Raw genomic sequence first — 21,589 nt, forward strand, 5'->3', positions numbered from 1 at the left:
AATAATTCATAATTATTTAATGGTGCAGGAGACAGAATAAAGATAGATGGTTATAGAGATAGAGAAACAAAGAAAGGAATGATATCAAGAGGCAGACAACAGGTGGCTAAACTGTGTATCCTGGGCCACCCTCCTTTAGTTCCACTTCATCTTCCATTTTCTTCTTGTCCTTTTTTTCTTAAACACTCTGACTGCCATCTCGCCCCTCCCCGGGTAATCTTCTTAGAGAGAAGAAAACCCCCATTCTCTCTCTTCTTAATCTGGCTGCAGCCTAAACCTACGGTTGCATTTCCAATGTGGGCCTCACTGAACCAAACGGGAGTGCTCTCAGCCACTTCACGAAGTATCAAGTCTGTCGGTGAAATGCTTAGATCACACATTGAAAAACACATCTGCTATATGAAGCTTATTTGAAGTAATTTGAAGGATGGTCGTTAGATGAGGAGGAAAACACTTCCTGCACTTTGCTGTAACAGAAACTGCAAGTAAGCATCTCACGTGACATGATCAAATGTTACAAAAAAGCAAGTTGGGATTATAATAATAATGTACTGTATCTTCTCCAACCTATCCCACCCGAAATATAAAAAAAACACATGAGTGTGTGGGAATGGCTGATATGGGTAAAATCCTCTATCACGGTAAAGGCAATTTTATATCAAGATACTATTATAAAAGATTTTCAGGAAAATCAATTTAGAAACAGTTTAAGGAGAAAAAATAACCAGAAAGGAATAAATAATATTGCAAATTAAATACCTGAAAAATAAAGCTACATCATCATCTTAATGCAAAAATCTTGTAAAAGTCCTTCTAATTGATATACAGCATAGCCAACAATGTCCTCCTCCTACCAGAATTGTTAAAAGAACCTCAGTATAAAAAGTATGGCAAAAATCTCTCAAATCTATACTGGCTCACAGTGTATATGGTCATTTTACCAAAACACAGAATGGTTTATACAGTAGGTGAAAAAAAATCTGAAATAGAAAAAGCACAATAATGTCCAAAGGCCTCCAGAGGACTTTATGACATGCAGGTAAGATAGAAAATCTATGATGTGCTGGTAGATATACTGTTTTATTACAATTTCCTGGAAAATCATCCATGCATGATGATGGCCTCAAAACGAGCTCCTACTACACATTTCTCCCTTTTCCCCCCACATTACATGAGCTGAAAACCAAAGAGAACGAAGGGGAAAGGAAGGAGGAAACCTTTGCAAGTATAATGTTACCTTTCACTCTCCAGCTCCTCAGTCTGGCATTACTTAACGTTTCCATGAAAAAAAACAAAACAATTTAACAAATGAGAAATCTCTCTGCTTATGTTAAAAGACAACAGGACGCAAAGGTAAACACAAATTAGTTTCAGGAATGAATGGTGAAGATAGAAAAACAGCATTTTCTATCCGCCCTGTGGCTGCTTACAGCAGACAGCGCATCCTGCTGGGCTCAGTCTACGCAGTGCATCTGCGACAAAGACCCCCATTGGTGAAATCCTCTCTCCCACCGCCAACCCAGACACACTTCTGATCTTCACCTCTGGGCTGGAAAACACCACAGCAGGAACAGCAGCATCTGCTTTAAATACACAATCTGGACTACAACTACAAGCTGGCACGACTACAAACTTGGTCCCTTGTTTTTACTGAATGTAAAGACACCTTAACGCTCAGCTTCAACAACTGCCACTGTTGCAGACATAAAATTAGATTCTTATCATCAGTAGTAGAAGGTAATCAACCCATTAAGATGAACCTGAGACATGTTCCTATTAACAGGTTTAAGTTTCCCCCTCTGTCATTTTGATAGCCTACTGCAGGTTCTCAGTTTTAATATATGACTTTCATTACTTAATCTAATGGGTAGCAGCTCATTCATTCAGTAGCTTGTGTGGCACAGGGTGAAAACATAAGACTATTAAGAGTGTTTTGCATGTTTATTGACAAAAATGTAACATTTAAATTGTATCTGAAAACCTAACAGAAACATGGTTGTGTAGTTAAATCCATAATATTCATCTTTCTAATACACAGCATATGTCTGCCTAACACAGGCTTACACACAGGGACACAATGCACAGCGCTTCATTGGCTAATTCAATAATAAAGCAGCCAGCCAGTCGAGTCTATAGACGGGCAGAATAGAGAGTAACTCATCTCTAACAGTCTGCCGTCTCCTGAGTGTTAAAACATGTAAATTTATGTAAGAGCCCATAGGAAACACATATTTACAATACGTTTAGGTAATCACAAGATATGCGAACAGGCATTCAGGGCCCTGGAGACGAAAGCAGTCAATACAAAAATAGTTTTTATGTGTCATTAATTCCCTCTGCATTCCCCGATACATCCCCCTTTTACCGCAGTAATACAGTAATCACTCACAATCGCACAGAAAATTATCTGCACTCATCTGTGGAATAAAAAAGCGGAGGGGCAAAACAGGGCGAGACGTCCCATTTTAGCTCTCTGCTGCCTCTTTAATGTTCATCTGGGAGCCGCATGGCTGCCGTCCATCCCTGCACAGGGATGGGAGTCCTCTCCTACACTTGGAGCAGCTTAATGACAGTGGGATGTGGATGACACTCTCGCATGCCCCACTCGTTAGACACACACATACACACCTTTTTCACGCTACATTGCCTGGCCAGGACAACATAAAGGGTCATCGGCGGTGTGATGGAAAAAGAGGCACCTCTCTGCTCACATTAGGTTACAATAAGAGAAAACATTTCACCTCTGAGTGATGTCAATGCAAAAACGGAGTCAATCCAGCTATCATAATGAAAGTTGCACAGATTCAGATGTGAGAAGGCAAATGGTCAAATAAGTCATTACCTGCCTGCTCATTATGTCCTCCTGCCGCATACGCACATATCGCATTATTAGGCAAAGCCATCAAACCTGATGAATAACCAACCCATTTTCATTGGAGGGCTAAAGAGAGCTGGTAATTCTGATGGAAATTTTGTGTCCCAGTAATGTGATTCCCCAACCTGAAAGCACATATTTATCTTTATCCATCTGACACAGTGCAGGAGGACATACATACTGGAGTCCCTGTCGACATATAACCTTTACGGATATATCATTAGTGTCCTCTAGTGGGTATGGAATATACAGGACTCTTTTAATCTTTAATCTACTGTTGCCACCTATAGGGCAAAAATAAAACTGCAATTAAAATACACAGGCTTTCAATCACTTGCAGAGCCGACAAATTGTCTCATTTGAGAGTTTTAACTGATTTTAAAAAGTCTCCATAACAACCTGTAATTCAGCACTGTCATGACATGACACGAACCAGGTCCATGAACTAGATACTTCGTATGTTCTAAAGTTTAGATAAGTCGGCATTAAACCAAATGCAGTCCAGTCCATCAATTGTGCTCTAACAGGTACAGTATGTACATGCAGAGGAGTCTGAGTCTGGCAGCAGAATTAGGATGGCTTCAGTGGTCCGTACGGTGATAACACAATGGTTCAAATGTCCACAAGCTTGCAGGTAAATCTGTCCAATGGTCCACGGTCTACGTCAGCCTCCTCAGCTTGCACATATAGATGGGTCCAAAGTTAGCTGCTAAGTGTGGGATGACCATCTCACCCACATGGAGGTCAGGAGCAAAGTGAAAGGTTTTCCTAAACATGTGTGTGAGGGGTCGCAGATCCACAACCTGGAGGTGGTTTTGATTAGGAAGGGGGACAAACAGAAAGTAGACAAAAAGGTCAAATTACTTGGTGTGATTTGGGTTCCCATGTTCATCATCAGGAATTCTTAATATTCTGGTCATCCTCCTCTACTCTCCTGTGCATTTCTAATTATTCCGTTTCTTGTAGATACTGACAGTGTGTGTCTCACTGACCTGAAGTTGGATGCCGTGGTTCTCCCGAGCCAAGTAGATAGCCTGTTCAACCACGCTCTGGTTCTGGTTTTGAGAGAGCGTGCAGGTGGAGTAAAGGATCTCCCCACCTGGACATGCTGCTGTGATTCCTGCCCTGCAAGATGAACGGAGGTTTTGTTTTTGTCTTTACAAAACACTTGAATAAGCATGCTCACTTACAACTTTAAAGAGGACTGCTTTGAGGTTTTGCATAAAATGTGCAACAAATCGGACATGAGCAACATGGTATGATATCAGCAGACTAAATTAACCCAAAGTGCTTAATATGTTTCACTTGGTGGTGAGTGTGTGGGCTTAGAGTAAAACTTTTAAAAAGACATTGGTGGACTGTATGAAAGAGTATTTACTGTACATTGATGTGACAACATGTAAAAACATACATGCACACTCTATTCATATTTTTACTAAATCATAGTCAAACTCATGCTGTAGGACTTACAGCAGCAGCTCAAGCTGTAGCTGTGGGAGCCTTCGTCTCTCGCCGGTTCTGCTCTTACTGAATATATTGTTGTCGTCCTCCATGAGTGAATGTCGATCTGTGGTACAGGGAACATCAACAAGGACCTGAACACAGAGAAAAAAAAGGAGAAGGTGGACAGTGACAGTAGTGATAGTATTTGAATAAACATGGGATCAATTCAGGCCCTGCCAATCTGTATTTTTTCTGAGAAAGGATAAAAACGATTACATGACGTTTTCTTACTCTGTCAAAAGTGTTCCTTTCTATTTCCCCCCATTTGGTGCCGTCGAAGGAGGTGATGCGTAGCTTCTCATTGGTCAAAAGCTGCTTGGGAACATAGCTGTGGAGGACCTTTCTCAGTCGCATTGTCCGAGACACTGAGGCGTCATTTACACACAGAAACCCTTTGGCATACACACAAACAGTGGATGGTTAACAACAAACAGAGAGAGGAACAGAACAAATTCTGACATACAAAAAATATGCAGGAAACATTTTGGACCAACTAAAGAAAAAAAAACAAACAGAAAGATGAGAACAGTCCTCTTACCTATAACTTGGGTCTGAAGTAAAGCCAGGGTCTTCCCTCCTGGGGCAGCGCAGAGGTCCAGCACATTGTGACCCTCCTGAACATCCAGTGCAAGACAAGGCAACACAGAAGCTGCATCCATCAGGTAGTACCCCAAAAACCCGCACATGTCTGGTCTTGAGAGGACAAGAGAGTATGAGATTGCATTGTCAGCAATGGCGGATGGAATATTGCTGGCATTTATCTTTTCCAAATATAGTATGTCGGCAGTTTTTTATTGCCGTATTTTCAGGTAATTTGAACAACTAAATCCCACCCTAAAAAAACTGTTCAATTACTTGTGCGTATTAAACCATTAAAAAACTCATTATACAAACTCCAGAAAATATGGTGATCAACCTATGAATGTGTGAAAAGTTCAAAATGACGGAGCCACTATGCTAATCTTGACAATGTTCTCTGGATTGAATGATACTGACAACTGACAGCTAAAGTTTTTGATCAACAGAGACAGTTAATACACATATTAAACTGATTTTTCATAATTAACAGCTGATAAATAAGCTCACCTAGCAGGCTTGAATCTTGTTATGTTCCCTCTTGGAAACACTAAGCACTTGATGTTAGGGCTAAGATGTAGAGGTGATAACTGCTGATCAACAACATCAGATTTCCTCACAGAAACACCATTGGACTCCTCCTGGAATCCCACCTCTGGTTCTTGCTCGGAGCACAGCTGAGCTGCGGAAATGATGAAGAATATAGAGCTGATCATGTATGAGGAGATTGATCACCGAAATCTCAGAGCAAAGGATAAGAAGAAAGAAGAAGTAGTTGTGCTTAATCAAAAACATAACACACAAAATAAGAGCAACTGTGTGCAAATAAAGTGGCTGCCATCAGATTAATTCACGCCATTCAAGTCATGACCATTGGCCATCCCAGGACCGCTCTGCTTCCCTTGCTGTCAGTGCCATATCCAGAGTTTTTGGATCTGGTTCCTCATGCTGCAGGAGATTCAGTCTCATCTCCCTCCCCTGTGTGAATGATATCCTGTGTCTCTCTCTCCTGTGTGAATGATGTCCTGTCTCTCTCTCCCCCATGTGCATGTGTAGTCTGTCCTCTTCCCAGGTCTCCATGGTGATGGATGTCACATGGCTCAGGTATTATTTGTTTTAGCAGCACTTTGAGGTTGCTTGGCATCCTCTTGATCACATTCTTAATTAATATTATAAATCCATCATAATCGTATTTCTATAATTTTGCTTTCTTGGTCTATTCTGTACACACAACATCTGTTGCATGTCTGTCCATCCCAATTTTTTTCAAAGTTTCTCCTTATTCGAATCGAGGGTCTAAGAACAGGGAGTCTTGTATTGCTGTACAGATTGCAAAGCCCCCTGAGGCAAATTTGTGATATTGGGCTATACAAATAAAATTCACTTGACTTGATCTGACCTGAACCCATAAAATGCTCATCCCCATACTGTCATTCAAGAATATTCACAGTGAATGTAAATGTGAAGAAGAAAACTCTAAATTTATGGGCTCTCAGTATCAAAACTTAAAAAACACACAGTTTTCTCTACCAAAGTAAACTGATGAGCAGGTCTACTGTGTGTGTTTAACACCGGAAATGCACACCTACCCTGTGTATCTGTGTCAGTGATGAAGTCTCTGCATCCTTGGGCTTGGAGGTCTTCCAGAATAGCATCATAGGAGAAATGATTGAGCAGGGCTCCATACTTTCTCTCAGAGAGCAAAGCGGTTCGAACTGATGGCCAGAGCTGCCCCAGCTGAACACTGTAGGTGGCATCAAAGTGCTGTAGGGCGAGACTGGTAGGAGGGTGTTTGGCACGCGTAGCAGCCTGTCAGAAAGGTAGGGAGGTCAAAACAGTCAGTTTAAATTCCTCTTCCTTTCCTTGATGTCATCTTATTTATCTGTGTGAGTTTAAGTGCCCAGAATAAGGGCCAGGCTTTGATACTGTAGGGTTTGGACATGTGAAATTGTAAGACAAAGGTTAATTTGTGTTTTATATTCCACAATTTGATGAATGCATTGAGTTACTGATTATTTTTAGCTTGACAAGACACAACTGCAGATATTTTCATTCATTATAAAAAATAACTGTCCTCTATTTTCATAAATCGTGCTCGCCCCTGTTCTTTTTAAACCTCATTCATCAAGGTATACAAACAACTATCTTGTAAAAATTAAAAAAAAAATCTTTGCAATATCTATTCTGTGTTATTATGTGGCGACATATTGTTGACAACTCCAAATATAAATATCTATTTCACCTCTGAGTGACTCTAATTCGCACTGATAACGACCATTATCAAAGGTATTATCTATAACTGTGATGAGGACTTACCCATTTTTCTTTCACTCGGTGTCGTTTGGGCGTTAAACATCTTAAATCTTTCACTTTTCTTAAAAGATAAGAAAGTGTGGTGCCCACTAGCAGAGCCATCATGTCGTGGTGCGACAATTTTTTTGGTCCGACAGCTGAAACAAAAGTTCCGCATGTCTTGGTTCTTTAGATGGGCGGGACTAACACAAAATATGCGGCGCTAATTGGATCAGAGTGAGTTGAGTAATCTATTTTAGCCAATAGGAAAGCTCATCCGGTGATCTTTCTAGTCGTTTCCTGCGTGTGACCGACCGACCTCACGTCCTCGAAGAGAAGCCGTGCTGCTAGAGCTGGGACTACTGTCCTCTGTTAGGCTTTTTTTGGTGAATTTCAGAGCCGTCATCATGGTTTTCGAGAGGAAAATGCTCACATACGATGACCCTGACGACGAGGTAAAGAAAAACACCCATTATGTTACTTTACGGTCGCTTTTGTGTTTGGCCGAGTTACTCAACTCTGCGCAGTCGTCAGCTCAGCTCAGTTAACGTCCGAGTGTGTCTTTTTAAAAACGATCGATACTGGATATTACATGTTGATTAAATTTAGAGGCAGCTGATATTTAATGACTTTGCCTAATTTTGTGTCTTTAAGGGATATCCAGCTGGCTTTTATCGTGGTTGATTCATATTGTTCTTTTCTTTTATATTTAATGATGTAGGTTAATCTGTAAAACATGTATTTCCTTTTGATTTTCCTGATTAATTTACAGCAGCCACAAAATTACAAATTTCACTCAAATCTAAAACGTGCTGGATTAAACTGGTAGTCTAGCTGTGTCATTACTGTTATTTCCTGAATAACTTCCCATTTTTCAGACCAAACTAACTGTCTTTGTTATTATTGTCATTGACCAGGAGGAAGATGCACCTGCTGAGGAGGAGGAAGAAGAAGAAGAAGAGGAGGAGGAAGAAGAAGAGGAGGAAGACATGGTGGTAAGTTGTTCCTCATATATTTGAAGAATATTATTTGTGTAGAAATGAGGCATTCACCTGCTGTCAAATACAAAGTTTTTGCAGATGAAATCTGAAATCATGGACATCAGTCACCTTGAATGACACATACATAAAGTAATGGACAGTTTCAGGACAGAAACTGGCTAAATAAAATGAAAAAGTGCACTTCAACCTGTCTGTGTGAGTAGTCAAATCCATACATACATATACTGTATAAGCACTGCATATGTATGACATGTTGTACGCAATATGGGCCAAAGACATGAGCTCACAGTCAAGGGTTCAGGTCTGTAGATCACTATGGGACACAACAGTAACAGTAACATAACCGTTTTCCATGAATAAGTCACTGTAGCTGTTTGATTCCAAAATAATAGCAGCCATGATTCTGTATATCTAAGGGTCTCTCAATCAAATCAATATCAAAAGACGAAATTTTATGGCATTGTCAGTGGCGTTGGATCATGGGAGTTGTCTTCATTGTTGAACAACCACCATTGCAGTCAGCTTCTCCTGGTCAGGATTCCTTTGGTGTTCATCATTCAGGAGGTTTTTATTGGGAGCCGAATTATCTGCAGAGGTCTCTTCCTCTCCAAAACAAACAGACATGGTAATTAAAACTGGTAAAAATACTGAATAAAGCAGTTTCACATTAAAAATCAGTGTTTCTCTGACCCTGTTTGATGGACAGAGGATGTCCAGAGGGGCTGTGAGCTAAGGTGCCGCTAACATTTGCTTAGACTCACAGGTCAGTCTCTAAGCACTTTGCTCATAGAGACTGAGGACAATCTCCAGGGTTTCATTGTTAAAACTGGGTGGAAACAATTAGAGTTTCAAAAAACAAAAACCCGCATTTCAGAGCCAATCCAAAGTCTTTAGGGTTAGGTTACTGGGGCGTTGACATGCGTTCACAACAGGAGAATGGGGGAAGAGCATCATTTCTGGTAAGACGTATCCTTGTAGCTGTTCTCACCGCCTTTCAAGCAACTACCATTCATTCAGAAATCCCCAGACTTTAGTAGGTGGAGATCTCCAGTTTTCTGGTATTGCGAGACTAACGTTGTCTAAAATCCTTCATCTGGTTAAAAGATATAGTTAAAAATGACCAAGAAGTGTATTGCAAAAAATGTGGCTTAAAGCTGGATAAAAAGTCAATTAATGACAGTGTTCTGGCAGACAACCACAACACTGACAACACTGACAGGTGACCAAATTAAACAGACCATTACCTTGATTAAAATTACGGATTTCTCTGGGTTTGAACATTGTTGGAAACATTAAATAACAGGTCTAGTCATTTTTAGACATTTTAATGCAGAAAAGTTACATATTCTACCTTTTAATATATCAGTGGTGTGTGTTGGCCAAGTTGACTCGTTATGTTATGTAACAAACAAAAGTTGCATTCTTCATGACATTTCTCCAGTTTCCTTAATATACAACATTTCCTTCTTGTCCCCCTCAGGACCCTCTAGAAACAATACGAGCCAAGTGTGAGCAGACTGAACACTGTGTGCACCACAAGGAGCGTCTGGAGGCCTGTGAAGCCCGAGTTGGCTCCAGGTCCAACACTGAGGAGGACTGCACTGAAGAACTGTTTGACTTCCTGCACGCACGGGACCATTGTGTAAGTGTGTGTGTGATACAAGGACTCATCTTTGTGCTTCCATTTGTCTCCAAATGATAATCTTGTGTCTTTTTTTTTCTCTTTATAGGTAGCACACAAGCTGTTCCACAACGTGAAATGACCTGCCCACCCTGTTCCCACCACTTGCAGCTGTAGTATCTATTTAACTGCAAAAATTGTAAAATAATTAGGACAATTCTGAAGTCTTATTGTTCTTCTGTGTATTAATGTAAATGAATTTTCTTGGGTTCATGGACTAAACATATACCACCTCTTTCCAGACAGGGTCTTAAGCAGTTTGTAAATTGTGAGTCACTGCTTGTATGGGTGATGGGTGCATCCAAGCTTTTAAAGGTTGTGCAAACAAAGGGTTCAGACTATCACTCATAATGGGATCAGTTTATATAACTACAACAAGTATGCTTCTCCACTAACACAGATTACCTCAGGTTTGGTCATAGACTTTTCATTTGAACCATAAAATAAAGTTTTCTTTGGTTTCCAGTTTGTCTGAGTTGTATCATTTTTATCTGTTTGATTTTTCGATGGTGCAAGAAGTGACAGTTTATTCACAGTGTACTTTACCAAGCTCCCAAAGCACAGAGGGCTGTGTTTTGTTGTTTCTAATGTGAGGAAAAAATTAGTGTAGGGTTGGATGATATGGACAAAATTAAAATGGCATAATTCTGATAGTCATCAAAATCAAACTGCTAATCCTGTGTGTCTCATGAAGTCTTTTAGTGCTGCCACATTTAACATGCATTTGTTGCACGTTAAAATCTAACTGTAGTATCTCCATCTTGTTTACACTGATAATATGGGAAGATGAAAAAACAAGCGATTGCACAGCCCTTTAAGGGACATATCAGAAGACTTGCAGCCCATTTCAGACGATGATTCACTGTTGATCATATTTCCTCACAGACCTTAAAACAAAAGACTCCAAATTAGAGATTTTTTGATCCATAGAGTGTTGTATGCAAATTCAACATCACACCAGGCACACTGGCAAAAAGACAAAAGTTCCTTCACATTGAATGGATGCTTCCAATAGATATTGGACATTGACATTACAGACAGGTTGCTTTGTTAAGTAATTTTTAGTTTTTCTAACAATAAAAGTCTGCTTTCTTTTGGTGTACAGTGACTATGAATGGCAGGAACAGATTTTATTTTCTTATCCAGGGACTCAAACACAAACTATTTGAGTGCAACAAGTGAAGTTTTCATAAAATAAAATGTTTAGTAAAGGCAGGGCCCACAGAGGAGGTATAAGTTCACTAAAACTTTATTTGATTGCAACAGTCATGATAATAAATAAAAAAACAAGGCATTATAAAAAATAAGCTTTAAAAAATAATTACAATATTGAACACATGGTGGCAGTCTGACTTCAGGTATTATGTTTAAAACAGTGACTGAGGTAGAAGGTTAAAGTAGATGTTTGTGGTTGCAGTTATACTTCAGAAGTCCAGATAGTCACCAAAGGAATAAAATGATAATAAAAACAGACAATTTGTTGTATAACAACACAGATGATGCAGCGCGATTCTCACCAGGAGTTTTCTTTGTTTCTGCTGCCAACAAACGTATCCATGGAGGCCTGCAGAGAGCCGTAGAGACAGAGGAAGTCATTTAAAAGACCAAAGAGTTTCTGCACTCCCATATAATGTGATGCTACATCATTTAATATGGTGTTATGTCTTGACTGTGTCTGGGATTTTACAGTAATCCAGGAATTATGTGTATACATCTACAGTTAAGGTGAAAATGCGTTGGAATAAATTGAGTTAATGTACCAACAATAACAAAAATGTCCAGAGGTTATAAAAATGACATTTGGTTGTAAGAGCTCTTAAATCACCTGCATGAGCAGCCTCTCCTTCCTCAGTTTCCTGTAGAAGAGGAGCACATCTGGGTCTGCCCGGACCACGCTGGGGTCAAAGTCCATGACCCTCAGACCCTCCAGAGTCCGAGCCCGAGACAAGGCCACATATGCCTGACCGCTCTCAAACACACGTGCCAGAGAGATTTCCACACAGTCCAATGTCATTCCCTAAAAATAAATAATAATAATAATAATGACGATGATAACAACAACACTGATTAAAAAAGTTCAGTATGATAAAAGAAATTTTGCAATCCATTCATTGGCATTTTGTAGTTCAAAAATAAAGCAGTCGGTAGTAGCAGTCAGATCATGCAACTGCTTTTATTGAGTCATTTTCTTGCAGAGGAGAAGTGCATCATTACTCAAAGCTTCAGATTTTAATGAACTTTCCTGCCAGATGAGTGATGACAGAATAGTTATTTCACAGTTCAAAGCTATCTCTGCAGTATCTCCACCCCCAATGTCTGTTACTCTCCTTCATTATAATTCTGTTACGTCCACTGATTTCCTCTGAAGGGATGCAGGTGTGGGATTTGCTTCTTATGTCTCTGCTTTGTTTTCACTGGTGTAGATCAAACACTGGTGACACACTAGTCGTGACCCATGAACTCAATTACCCAGAGGGCCCCTTTTTGCTCTCTAACTAATTCAAGAGTCTGAGGTCAGGATATTGGAGTCTGCTGTGAGAGCTGAGTGGGAGCTGCTGATGAGACAGCAAAGTGATTGGTGAAGAAACAGTTACAGCTTATTTACAGGAAGCAGAAATACTGGCTGAGTGTTCAGGGTGTCTGATGAGGGGCCACATTCACAAAGCATCCTCTAAGGTTAAAAGTAGCTCCTAACTAGCTGAGTTAGGAAAAACTTATAAGGGGTGTCAGTCCTTTTTTTGGTCCAAGACTAATTCAAAAAGCATTTTAGCGCTAAAAGTAGGTCCTAAGTGTAAGACAAGTTAGAGAAAATCCAGAGGACTCTAAAATAAAATTTGTATTTAATCTGATTTTAAAATAATTTTTTTTTTTTTTTTTTTTTTAAAGTTTTAGCCTATATATTTACATTTTTAATTTGATTTACTTACATTTTTAATTTCAATTAGGCTTAATTATATTTACTAGATTTAATTGACATTTTAATAATTTATGATTCATTCAATATAATTTTAATTTACCTGGAGTTCATTTTTATTTAATTTTTAATTAAATTTAATGTACTTTAATTAAACTCATTTAAACTGACAATTTTTAAATACAATTTCATTTGAAATTGAATTTTAATTTTTGATTTGATAAATTTTAAGTTTAGTTTTATTTATTTTCATTTTAAAGTAGATTTCATATTTCTATTTTCTTAAATTAATCAAATTTGATTAAAATCAATTCTTTGTTTAAATGGAATTAATGCATAATTGGATTTAATTGATTAAATGCCTAAATCTAATCAAATTCAGTAACAAGCACGCTATGGGTTCTGTGGGGCTGTACTTATACTGGTGCTTTGAGCTAAATGCTAACATCATCATGCTAACAGTAACAATGCTTCTATGCGGATATTAAGCAGGTAAAATATGTACCATGTTCATCATTTTAGGATACTTACGCTGATGGGAATGTGATTGGTTTAGCAGGTCATTTTAATTCAATTCAACTCATGATTTATTGGTCACAAAAGAATTAAAATCCCTGTTTCACTCAGTAAGCCTTGCACAGGTCTGAACAACACTGTCAGACTGTGAAACCAGTAAACGAAAGAAAAAGTTAAAAGTCTGTTTGGGCATAAACCAAAGTTTTGGACAAATTCAAATGTGACCACATGATGGGGCTAGATGAAAAGTTAAAGGATGATGAAAGTTGTTACAAATAATCCTGAGGGGAACACCAATTGTCTGTACATTCATGTCAGAGACATTTCACTCAAAACCACAAATGCAAACCTCATTTTGGCGCTGATGGAAAAGTCCAGGAATCACTATAGCCAGTAGGATTCATCCTCTGGGGAGCATGAACATCTATTGTGCTTTACTATACTTTTTATTTGAATACAGTCTGTATTTCTGATACTACTCCTGTCCTCCTTTGCATGTTGACCTTAACCTCGGATGACAAATAATGTGGACTTGATTAAGCCTCTGGATGGCTCAGATACTGAAATCAAACATGCAGATGTTTATCGCTGTCTGGAGGTGACTATAAATGCAGGAGAAAACGGGAAATAAATTAGTTTCTGGCCAATTAAATGAAAATAGACATTTATCAACTGAGTCATTCACTCAAGAGAAAAATCATAAAAAACACTGGTGTCCCATGGCAACACTGAACAATGTCTTCTCTGCTAAGACAAAGCAAGGTCATCACAGAGATTTGGTGAGCATTTGTCTCTCTGATATTTGTGTGCGAGTTGTAGCCAATGCACTGTGTTATTGAACGTTTCTTCACCTGGCTCTTGTGAATGGAGATGGCCCAGGCCAGTTTGAGTGGCAGCTGCTGTCGACTCAGGTGTATCCCGCCCCCAGACTTGAATACCCAGCGCTCTGGCTTCAGCACCTCTGTAACGCCGCACAGGAAACGCACATGTGGGAGTCCTGAGGAGATGGGAAATGGACGAGACGTTATTTATATAGTGACTTTGCTGTTGTACGACATCACTGTTGCTGCTCTAGAAACAATATTTAGTTTTATTTAAAATATAAATCATTTCTAACCCTGTTCTAAATTTATTCTTTTTAAAAATAATAATTAAAAAAAACAAAAAAAATTCTTTAGTAATGAAGAAGAACCGATAAGAGTATCGATAGGATAAAGACATGACGCAATGAGCATGAAACCTGTCTGGAACAATTCTAACGTCAGTCCACTGCCAGTGTGTGCAAATACGGGCCTTGGTGTCGTGGGCTCTGCACACAACAGCACCATTGCTAGAAAAAAATCCTAGAGGGAAACGCTGCTGCTGAACAATGTTCATCTCCAAAAACACTCAAAGCTCATCAAAAGAAAAACAGATGTCACAGCATTGGACACTGACAAGAGATCTCTGAGAAGGATAAAGCAAAAAAAAAAAAAAACCCAACACAGACAAATGACAAAATAGCTTAAATAATCCTTGCAAGTGAGTGTATTTGATGCTCTCTCTCTCTCTCTCTACATATATATATATATATAAATAAAAATAAAAAAATAAACCTCTGGGCATAAACAGATAAATATAGAAGGGTTTGTTTTGAGTTCTGGTGTTTTTATGCAGAGTTAAAATATGTTTCATGAATAAATAAATGAGGTACTGACCATGTTTTCCAGACTCAAAAGCCACCACAACCCCTCGTGCTCCATTCACCAGACCACGAGCGACATCCAGGTTCTTTGTCAGCATGACCTTAAAAGGGCACAGGTGTCACCAAAACTTTCAAAACACACACACACACACACACACACACACACACACACACACACACACACACACACACACACACACACACACACACACACACACACACACACACACACACACACACACGCTTACCTGAGCTCCCACTTTGAGTTGGAGCAGCCTGCCGACAGGGCTGTGAGCATCTATAGTCTTCACCAAGGCTGGGTCACTGTCAAGGGCCTCAAATATCCGCACTGAGCCTGAGGAACAGAGAGGGATTCGTTAAACAAGCAGATAATATTGTTGTGAAGGTCAGTGTTTTATGCAAAATATGCAGGGTGACAGGCAGAACTTCATGTGATGCATCCTAAAATGTCTTGAGTAACAAACCAAGAACATAGTTTGAAAATGAAAAAAAGATGCAACAAATGTTGGTAGTTCCACCTTATTAATTGCCCAAGAAAGGGAAGTAAAAACTTTGAAAGTTGCTGCCACAGTGGGTCAAATATACACTGCTTCCTTATGCAGTTACATCTTAAAAAATAAAAAAAAGTAAATCAGTACAGGAAATAAGTCAGAAAACAAGTGGCGCCCGGCTGAGGCTGGAGGGGAAAAAGGTTTCAATAAGGTTACATGAGTCAAGCTGTGAATAAGTTTTGCCCATTTTCACCTGGATCCAAACCAACAGAGGTCACACCTGTTGGACAAGCTGAAAGGAAATAATCAAAACGAAACAATTCAGACCTGGCAGCTGCTGGAGTTTGTTCTCGTTTGTGAGCTCTACGTCGTCCTTGTGTGTGCATAGTCTGGTTGCTAGAATACCGTCCTTCTCGATGTGATGGTAGGCGCTTCCCATCAGCTTAGCAGTGACTTCCTCCGTCACCCTGAGTGGCGTTAATTGAGACAGAGTTTGCTTGAACTTCTCTTATAGTAACACTACTTTTGCAGCATGCATTTACACTGGGATTACTGGGATTAGCTGTACAACCATACATGTAACCATGAGATTGCTTCAAAAATAGACAGTGCCTGTTAAATTACCTGCCCACTCTCACTGCTTGCAGGAGGGAGATGAAGGACTGGTCTGTTTGCCGCCGCACTTCTGTTAGCTCCATGTTGACCTGGATGACTTTACGCCAACTCCTGGCCTGAAGGTTCATAGAAGTGAAAAGGTCTTTTTCAGTGAAGTAAGTAGAGAATCTGTACTTATGGAAACCGCATAAACCACCATGTATACGTGTCATGACTCAGTCCAGTAATGCCTCACACATGTACACAGTTAAACCTCTGGGCATATACAGTACAATGAATTACCAGGAAATTAGGAACATCCCTAGAATCACACGCAAGCCAGTGCAAATGCACCACAGTAAATCCTGCTTTTATGAAAGTCTGGTCGACCACAAAGACATAAATAAACAAATAAACCACCAACTACTACTTTAAAAATGACCATTTAGTTTTTAATAAATACTTCTCTAGCTGTGTCAGTGTATGTTAGCTTCATGTGAAGGTAGGATGTGTTGCAGGATGTCTAGTTAATTGCAATAGACTGTTACAATTTTCTGCTATTTCACTGGGAATTAAACTAGTACTCTTCTGACACGTAACATCATGAAAGGACAATTTCACAATTTTTCAAGTCTGTCTTAAAACAACAGTCAGATGCCCAAATTAACACTGAAAGAGGTGTTGCCCTCAATCGTTCCTCCTGTTAAAAGTGGCCAATAAAAGATCCCCCCAAATGCACTTATAATGTAAGTGATGACGGACAAAATCCACAGTCCTTGTTTTATGCAAAAATATATTTAAAGGTTTATCTAAAGATAATATGAGGCTTCAGCAGTCTGAGTTAGTGATATCAAGTGGATCAAGTGGACATCATTTACATTATTTTTAACATAAATATCCCTCTTTGTGTTTCTTCAGACAGCATTTCCCTTCTGAACTTCAGTGGATGCATTGTAACAAGAAGAGTGAATTTTGTACTAAAATGACAGTAAGTTTGAAAGATATCTACTTCATTCGACAGACATGAAAAATAGTGAACCTATCCTTTAAGGCAAATGCTTAAACACATGGTAATGACCTAGATTTTGATTGCTCTGACCTGGAAGCAGAAGCTGGCCTTTTCCTTTCCCTTAGAGACAGGAGGCAGCTGGAGGAAGTCACCACAGACAATCAGCTGGATGCCTCCAAACGGCTCAGTAGACCTCCTCACCGACCTGCAACAGCGCACAGTGAGAAAAGTACCGTATGTTACTGAAGGTGAAGGTACTGAATGTAGCACATCTCTGTAGCAAGAGAACCAACATGTTTGTTTACATGCCCAATATTTCAGTTTGATCTAAGATACACATGGTATTCAGTTCATGAGGGAGTGCAGGTTAATATTGCATTTACCATATAGCATGTTGGTTTTGGTCATACCAAGTGTTACATACTTCTATTTATTCCAAAAAATTCATTGTTGCTGCTACTAATAACATAAAAACAAGTTACTTCCCTCAAGACATGCAAAATAGGTAAAATCACATTCTCAAGGCATAAAACTAACACTAAATTTGAAATGTTTGAAAGTATGTTAGGAAAATTTAAACTATGGTATATCTATGTGTTTTAATTGTTCAGTAACATTGGTGGAGAATTTCACTCTAAAGGCAGCAGTGACTGGGGGAAAGAGGTAAATCTAAACTAACTTTAATTTGAGCATTTTATTATTCCATTTTCAATATTTGTAATGTGCTTTGCAATTTAGCCCAGCACTGAGCCTAAATAAATGAAACAGAAATCCTCATGCTGAGTAGTGTAATTGCGCTCACACACTGCAAGTAGCATTATAAGAGCTCCTTGTGTGAGCTGATATTGTCGGACGCAGCATGAAAAGCTGGAAGGAGTGTGTTAAATCTTCCCAACGTGTGTTCAGAAACTTTGAATTTTGTAACACTGCAAACATTATGAGTGTGAATCTGCTTTTACAGACATTCAAAACTTCCAAGTATCAATTTTAACTTTTGAATCAACTGATTAAACTTTCAAAACTTACTTTCAAATCTTAGTTTTGGTTTTAATGATTAATAAATGGGTCGGTACCCAACAGCAGCTGACTGAAGGAGCTTTCAAAAAATGACTCATATTAATTACCAGTGACAAGATATTTATTTGTATAATTTGTGTAAATGTATGTGCCAAAAATATTAAATTAGTAATTTAATCAAGTTCTGTTGTTTCGCATTTACAGGGATAATTGGAGTCATGACATTCTGCCCTACTGTAAATGTCATGGTAATGTAATTTAACAGCTGTAGCTACATATGAAGCAAATATCCATCTGCCTTTAGCATTAATAAAATTAAAGATGCTCAAACACAAGAGCAAGCACTCCACCACAAAACAATCTATTCGCTTTACCGAACCGTTTGCACATTTCTATTACTAGAAATGTAACTTATTATTTCTACCACATACTGTTACTGCCCCTGAAATGTCTGTTGTTCAGCTTTGAATCCTATCTCACCTGGCTACTGACTCGAGCTTGTCAAAGAACTGGGACTCCACCATGGAGACCTCATCGATGATGAGGTGTCGACAGCTGGTCCAGTGCTGCAGCACCCCGGGCCTCTGAGCCAGTTCGATACACTGCTCCAGCGGGGCAGAGCCAGAGCCAATGCCTAGAAACAGATTGAGAGTGGAAGGCAGAGGCACACAGGGTGGTAAGGGACACAAAATGAAAAACATCTATGCAAATATTCAATCCACTCCCTCTATTGTGTATAGAGATTTAATTAAAAACATCTGTTAATGTGGAAGACATTAACACCTCCTCTGGATTATACTAAAAGATGCATAATGTAGAATACACCATTGCACAGAAATTGTAACCAAGTCCAAAGCTGCAGCTCTACGAAGCACAAAAGAAGAAATAGATAAATGATAAATGATGAGACCTTTTCCTCCACTAAAGGAGACACTAGTGAGTAGAGCTGAAACAATAAGTCCTTTATTCACTTATGTGTTCAACAGAAAATTTAAAGCAAAAATGCAAAATATTCACTGGTTCTAGTTTCTCAAATGTGAGGATTTGCTGCTTTCCTCTGTTTTATATCACTGATCTGAATATCTCTGGGTTTTCACTGTTGCTTAGACACAGAACACATTGTTGTGATGGGCATTGTGTCACTATTTTGTAACATTTTGAACACTCAATGAATATTGATGGAAACATTTGGCAGATTAATCAGTAATGAAAGTAATTGTTAGTTGATGTGATTTATGCTTTTCATTATGAGGACAGCAGAAAAACATGTTGTGCCTGTCCATACTGCCTCACTTCAGGTCAGGCCTTGGTTGAAACCAATGAATCGGCCAATTATTTGGACAATAACACAACGTATTGATAAATGAAAAATAGCCTCAGCTTGTATAAAGAGATACACTTACGTCACTGTTTTGTAATATCAATTTTATATCTGAAGAAGCTTTAATGACTGACCAGCAAAGTTGTGTAATGTTGTTCCTCCAATGTGGCATGCAGCCACTCCTGTGCTGGCTGTGGCGAAGGTGCTCTTTGGAGGAAGAGATCCCATGATCCTCTTGAGCAAGAAGGACTTTCCAGTACCTGAAAAACACACATTCAAATGAGCTTAGAACAGACAATCACAGAAATATAAAGCATATGTGTGCTTCATATACCTTAGTTATAAAAGGAGACTTGGCTTGAGAAAATGTTGATATAAAAAGACAAAAATTGTTATCAAATGGCAATATCAGTAAGATGTAACATAATTCAAAAGGACAGTGATGCAAAATAGATCATACATGCAAGAGTATTTCTTTTTCACATCTAGTAATTACAGACTTGTTATGAAAATATAACTTGAGCCCCACATTTCATACCTGCACTTCCTGTGAAGAAGACGTTCTTGCCGCTCAGCACAGCACTGAGGACAGCAGCCTGTTCTTTGTTCAGTTTACGTGAAGGCAGAGACAGAATGGGCTTCTTACTGGGGTTGGCTTTCACCTGAAATAATTGACACACAGACAGCCTCAGTCACATGCCATTTGACAGACAAGACACAAAGATAGAGTGTAGACTGCTACAGTCTGAAAATAAGATATGGGGTCATTTAAATGATTAAGAAATAAAATTAGATCTGTTTGACTCACAGGGCTGAAGTTACAGTCACTCCTTGACCTTTTGACCTGCTGTCCTGCTCCTGCAGCTGTCATCTTATTGGTGCGGTCTGTCAGCCCTTTGGGAGGCACTTTAGATCTGAGCTCATTGACCTTCTGGATATCTTTTTGCTGCAGGGGGCTGATGGCCTCGAAGCTGCGGGGCAGTCCGGCTTTGAGCTTCTCTCGGTCGTTCACTGGCTTGCTGCTCTGCCAGGCCTGGTGTTTGATGCTCAGGGTTTTAAGGAAGACGTTCAGCCTGTCAGGAGGGCAGTTGGAGATGAGCAGCTGGATGTTTTCGGGGATCAGTTTGATGGTGCACTTTCCATCTCTGGCGAACTTTGTGAACAGTTTGATGTCTTTCAACTTGTAATTTTGCGAGACTTTTCCGTCGTGGAGCCGGAGGATGATCTCCTGGAACTCGTTCCGTCCCAGAATAACGGAGGCTTTGCGGACGACCTGCCTGCGGGTGGCCTGGCCGGAGGTGTTGAGATGCTCCACCGTGACACAGCACTGCAGCTGGGCTGCGTCCTCCCCGGATAACATCGCAGCAACTTTATGCAAGGTTGTTCACATAAATTAATGAATCACAGTTTGCTCCGGCAGCTTGAGAAAAGGCACAAACAAAACAATACATGTATGAAATATCTTGTTTTAACAGCCTGAAGTGAAACAATGTGACGTTACCGCAGCTGTGCTTCATTCAATCAACACAAACATCTAACACGTCGTGATCTCGTTGCGTATACTAACATTTTAACTTGACTCAATGAACAAAGTAACATTCAAATATAGTTCGCAAACAGTTTCGATGCAATTCCCAGCCTACCTTTGTTTATAAATTACTCTTTCTTCCTTTCTCTGTGCAGCTGCTCTCCGTCTCTGAGACGCCGATTTCAAATTATCAGTGCGTGAATTCAGCCAATGGCAGAGCGACGCTCCTGGCCAATCAGGAGGAGGCGATTTAAAAAGTCAGCCAATGAAAGGCGAGGAATCAGGCCCCGCAGCGACAACGACCAATCACTAGTATTGAGGTAGATGTCGTCATACGTGTGCGAGCCACACATGGCTTTCCGGAAATAGCTGCAGCATTTCGCGCAAAAGAAGAACAACTCTTGGTTCTGTTATTTTTTTTTATCTGTTGTGGGTCATGCTTTTTTTTTTTTTAAATTATATTTATTTGTTTATTTTTTCTGTATTTTATGTTGAGAATTTTCAATTAACAAACATTAAACAAAGCAAAGGACAACATATACAGCCAAACAAACAAGTCACAAAAA

The 21,589-nt window shown here is 39.4% G+C and overlaps 3 protein-coding genes across 5 annotated transcripts; 1 reads left to right on the plus strand and 2 right to left on the minus strand.

The window, feature by feature from the left end:
• Window positions 1-1,922: 1,922 nt before the first annotated feature.
• On the minus strand, window positions 1,923-7,416 carry nsun4 (NOP2/Sun RNA methyltransferase 4). Its single transcript, XM_042429685.1, has 8 exons — window positions 7,271-7,416; window positions 6,544-6,763; window positions 5,465-5,636; window positions 4,917-5,071; window positions 4,610-4,770; window positions 4,346-4,470; window positions 3,868-4,000; window positions 1,923-3,678 (listed from the first exon to the last, which is right to left on the minus strand). The coding sequence occupies exons 1-8, from the start codon at window positions 7,370-7,372 to the stop codon at window positions 3,535-3,537; spliced, it is 1,212 nt and encodes a 403-aa protein (XP_042285619.1). The 5' UTR covers window positions 7,373-7,416; the 3' UTR covers window positions 1,923-3,534.
• A 105-nt stretch (window positions 7,417-7,521) lies between these two features.
• On the plus strand, window positions 7,522-10,393 carry LOC121909232 (cytochrome b-c1 complex subunit 6, mitochondrial-like). The gene is made up of 4 exons (XM_042429686.1): window positions 7,522-7,701; window positions 8,164-8,241; window positions 9,728-9,889; window positions 9,978-10,393. Exons 1-4 carry the CDS (start codon window positions 7,654-7,656, stop codon window positions 10,008-10,010), a joined length of 321 nt encoding a protein of 106 aa, XP_042285620.1. The 5' UTR covers window positions 7,522-7,653; the 3' UTR covers window positions 10,011-10,393.
• Window positions 10,394-11,161: 768 nt separating this feature from the next.
• pif1 (PIF1 5'-to-3' DNA helicase homolog (S. cerevisiae)) lies at window positions 11,162-21,248 on the minus strand. 3 transcript variants are annotated; one of them, XM_042430027.1, is made up of 13 exons: window positions 21,139-21,248; window positions 20,304-20,915; window positions 20,034-20,157; window positions 19,630-19,755; window positions 18,655-18,808; window positions 17,248-17,362; window positions 16,179-16,285; window positions 15,882-16,021; window positions 15,291-15,397; window positions 15,056-15,143; window positions 14,210-14,355; window positions 11,754-11,945; window positions 11,162-11,492 (listed from the first exon to the last, which is right to left on the minus strand). In XM_042430027.1, the coding sequence occupies exons 2-13, from the start codon at window positions 20,853-20,855 to the stop codon at window positions 11,442-11,444; spliced, it is 1,902 nt and encodes a 633-aa protein (XP_042285961.1). In that variant the 5' UTR covers window positions 20,856-20,915; window positions 21,139-21,248; the 3' UTR covers window positions 11,162-11,441. The 3 variants fall into 3 exon arrangements, with proteins under 3 accessions (XP_042285961.1, XP_042285962.1, XP_042285960.1); XM_042430028.1 differs by having other exon boundaries at window positions 20,304-20,863; window positions 21,139-21,245; XM_042430026.1 differs by lacking the exon at window positions 21,139-21,248 and adding an exon at window positions 20,997-21,027 and having other exon boundaries at window positions 20,304-20,863.
• Window positions 21,249-21,589: the final 341 nt, after the last annotated feature.

Source organism: Thunnus maccoyii, chromosome 12 (genome assembly GCF_910596095.1).
Source record: "Thunnus maccoyii chromosome 12, fThuMac1.1, whole genome shotgun sequence".
In the NCBI taxonomy this organism is placed as follows: Eukaryota; Metazoa; Chordata; class Actinopteri; order Scombriformes; family Scombridae; genus Thunnus; species Thunnus maccoyii.

What these genes read in the sequence shown, in the direction of transcription:
- nsun4 (XM_042429685.1), bottom strand. Translation starts at nt 7,372, where the DNA reads ATGATGGCTCTGCTAGTGGGCACCACACTTTCTTATCTTTTAAGAAAA. An exon ending in CACTGACACAGATACACAGG is followed by an intron (nt 5,637 to 6,543) that starts GTAGGTGTGCAT and finishes TCATTTCCGCAG; the next exon opens with CTCAGCTGTGCTCCGAGCAA. An exon ending in ACAAGATTCAAGCCTGCTAG is followed by an intron (nt 5,072 to 5,464) that starts GTGAGCTTATTT and finishes TGTCCTCTCAAG; the next exon opens with ACCAGACATGTGCGGGTTTT.
- LOC121909232 (XM_042429686.1), top strand. Translation starts at nt 7,654, where the DNA reads ATGGTTTTCGAGAGGAAAATGCTCACATACGATGACCCTGACGACGAG. An exon ending in ACGATGACCCTGACGACGAG is followed by an intron (nt 7,702 to 8,163) that starts GTAAAGAAAAAC and finishes GTCATTGACCAG; the next exon opens with GAGGAAGATGCACCTGCTGA. An exon ending in TGCACGCACGGGACCATTGT is followed by an intron (nt 9,890 to 9,977) that starts GTAAGTGTGTGT and finishes TTCTCTTTATAG; the next exon opens with GTAGCACACAAGCTGTTCCA.
- pif1 (XM_042430026.1), bottom strand. An exon ending in CTTCTTCACAGGAAGTGCAG is followed by an intron (nt 19,756 to 20,033) that starts GTATGAAATGTG and finishes TGTGTTTTTCAG; the next exon opens with GTACTGGAAAGTCCTTCTTG. An exon ending in TCTCCATTCACAAGAGCCAG is followed by an intron (nt 11,946 to 14,209) that starts GTGAAGAAACGT and finishes ATTTATTTTTAG; the next exon opens with GGAATGACATTGGACTGTGT.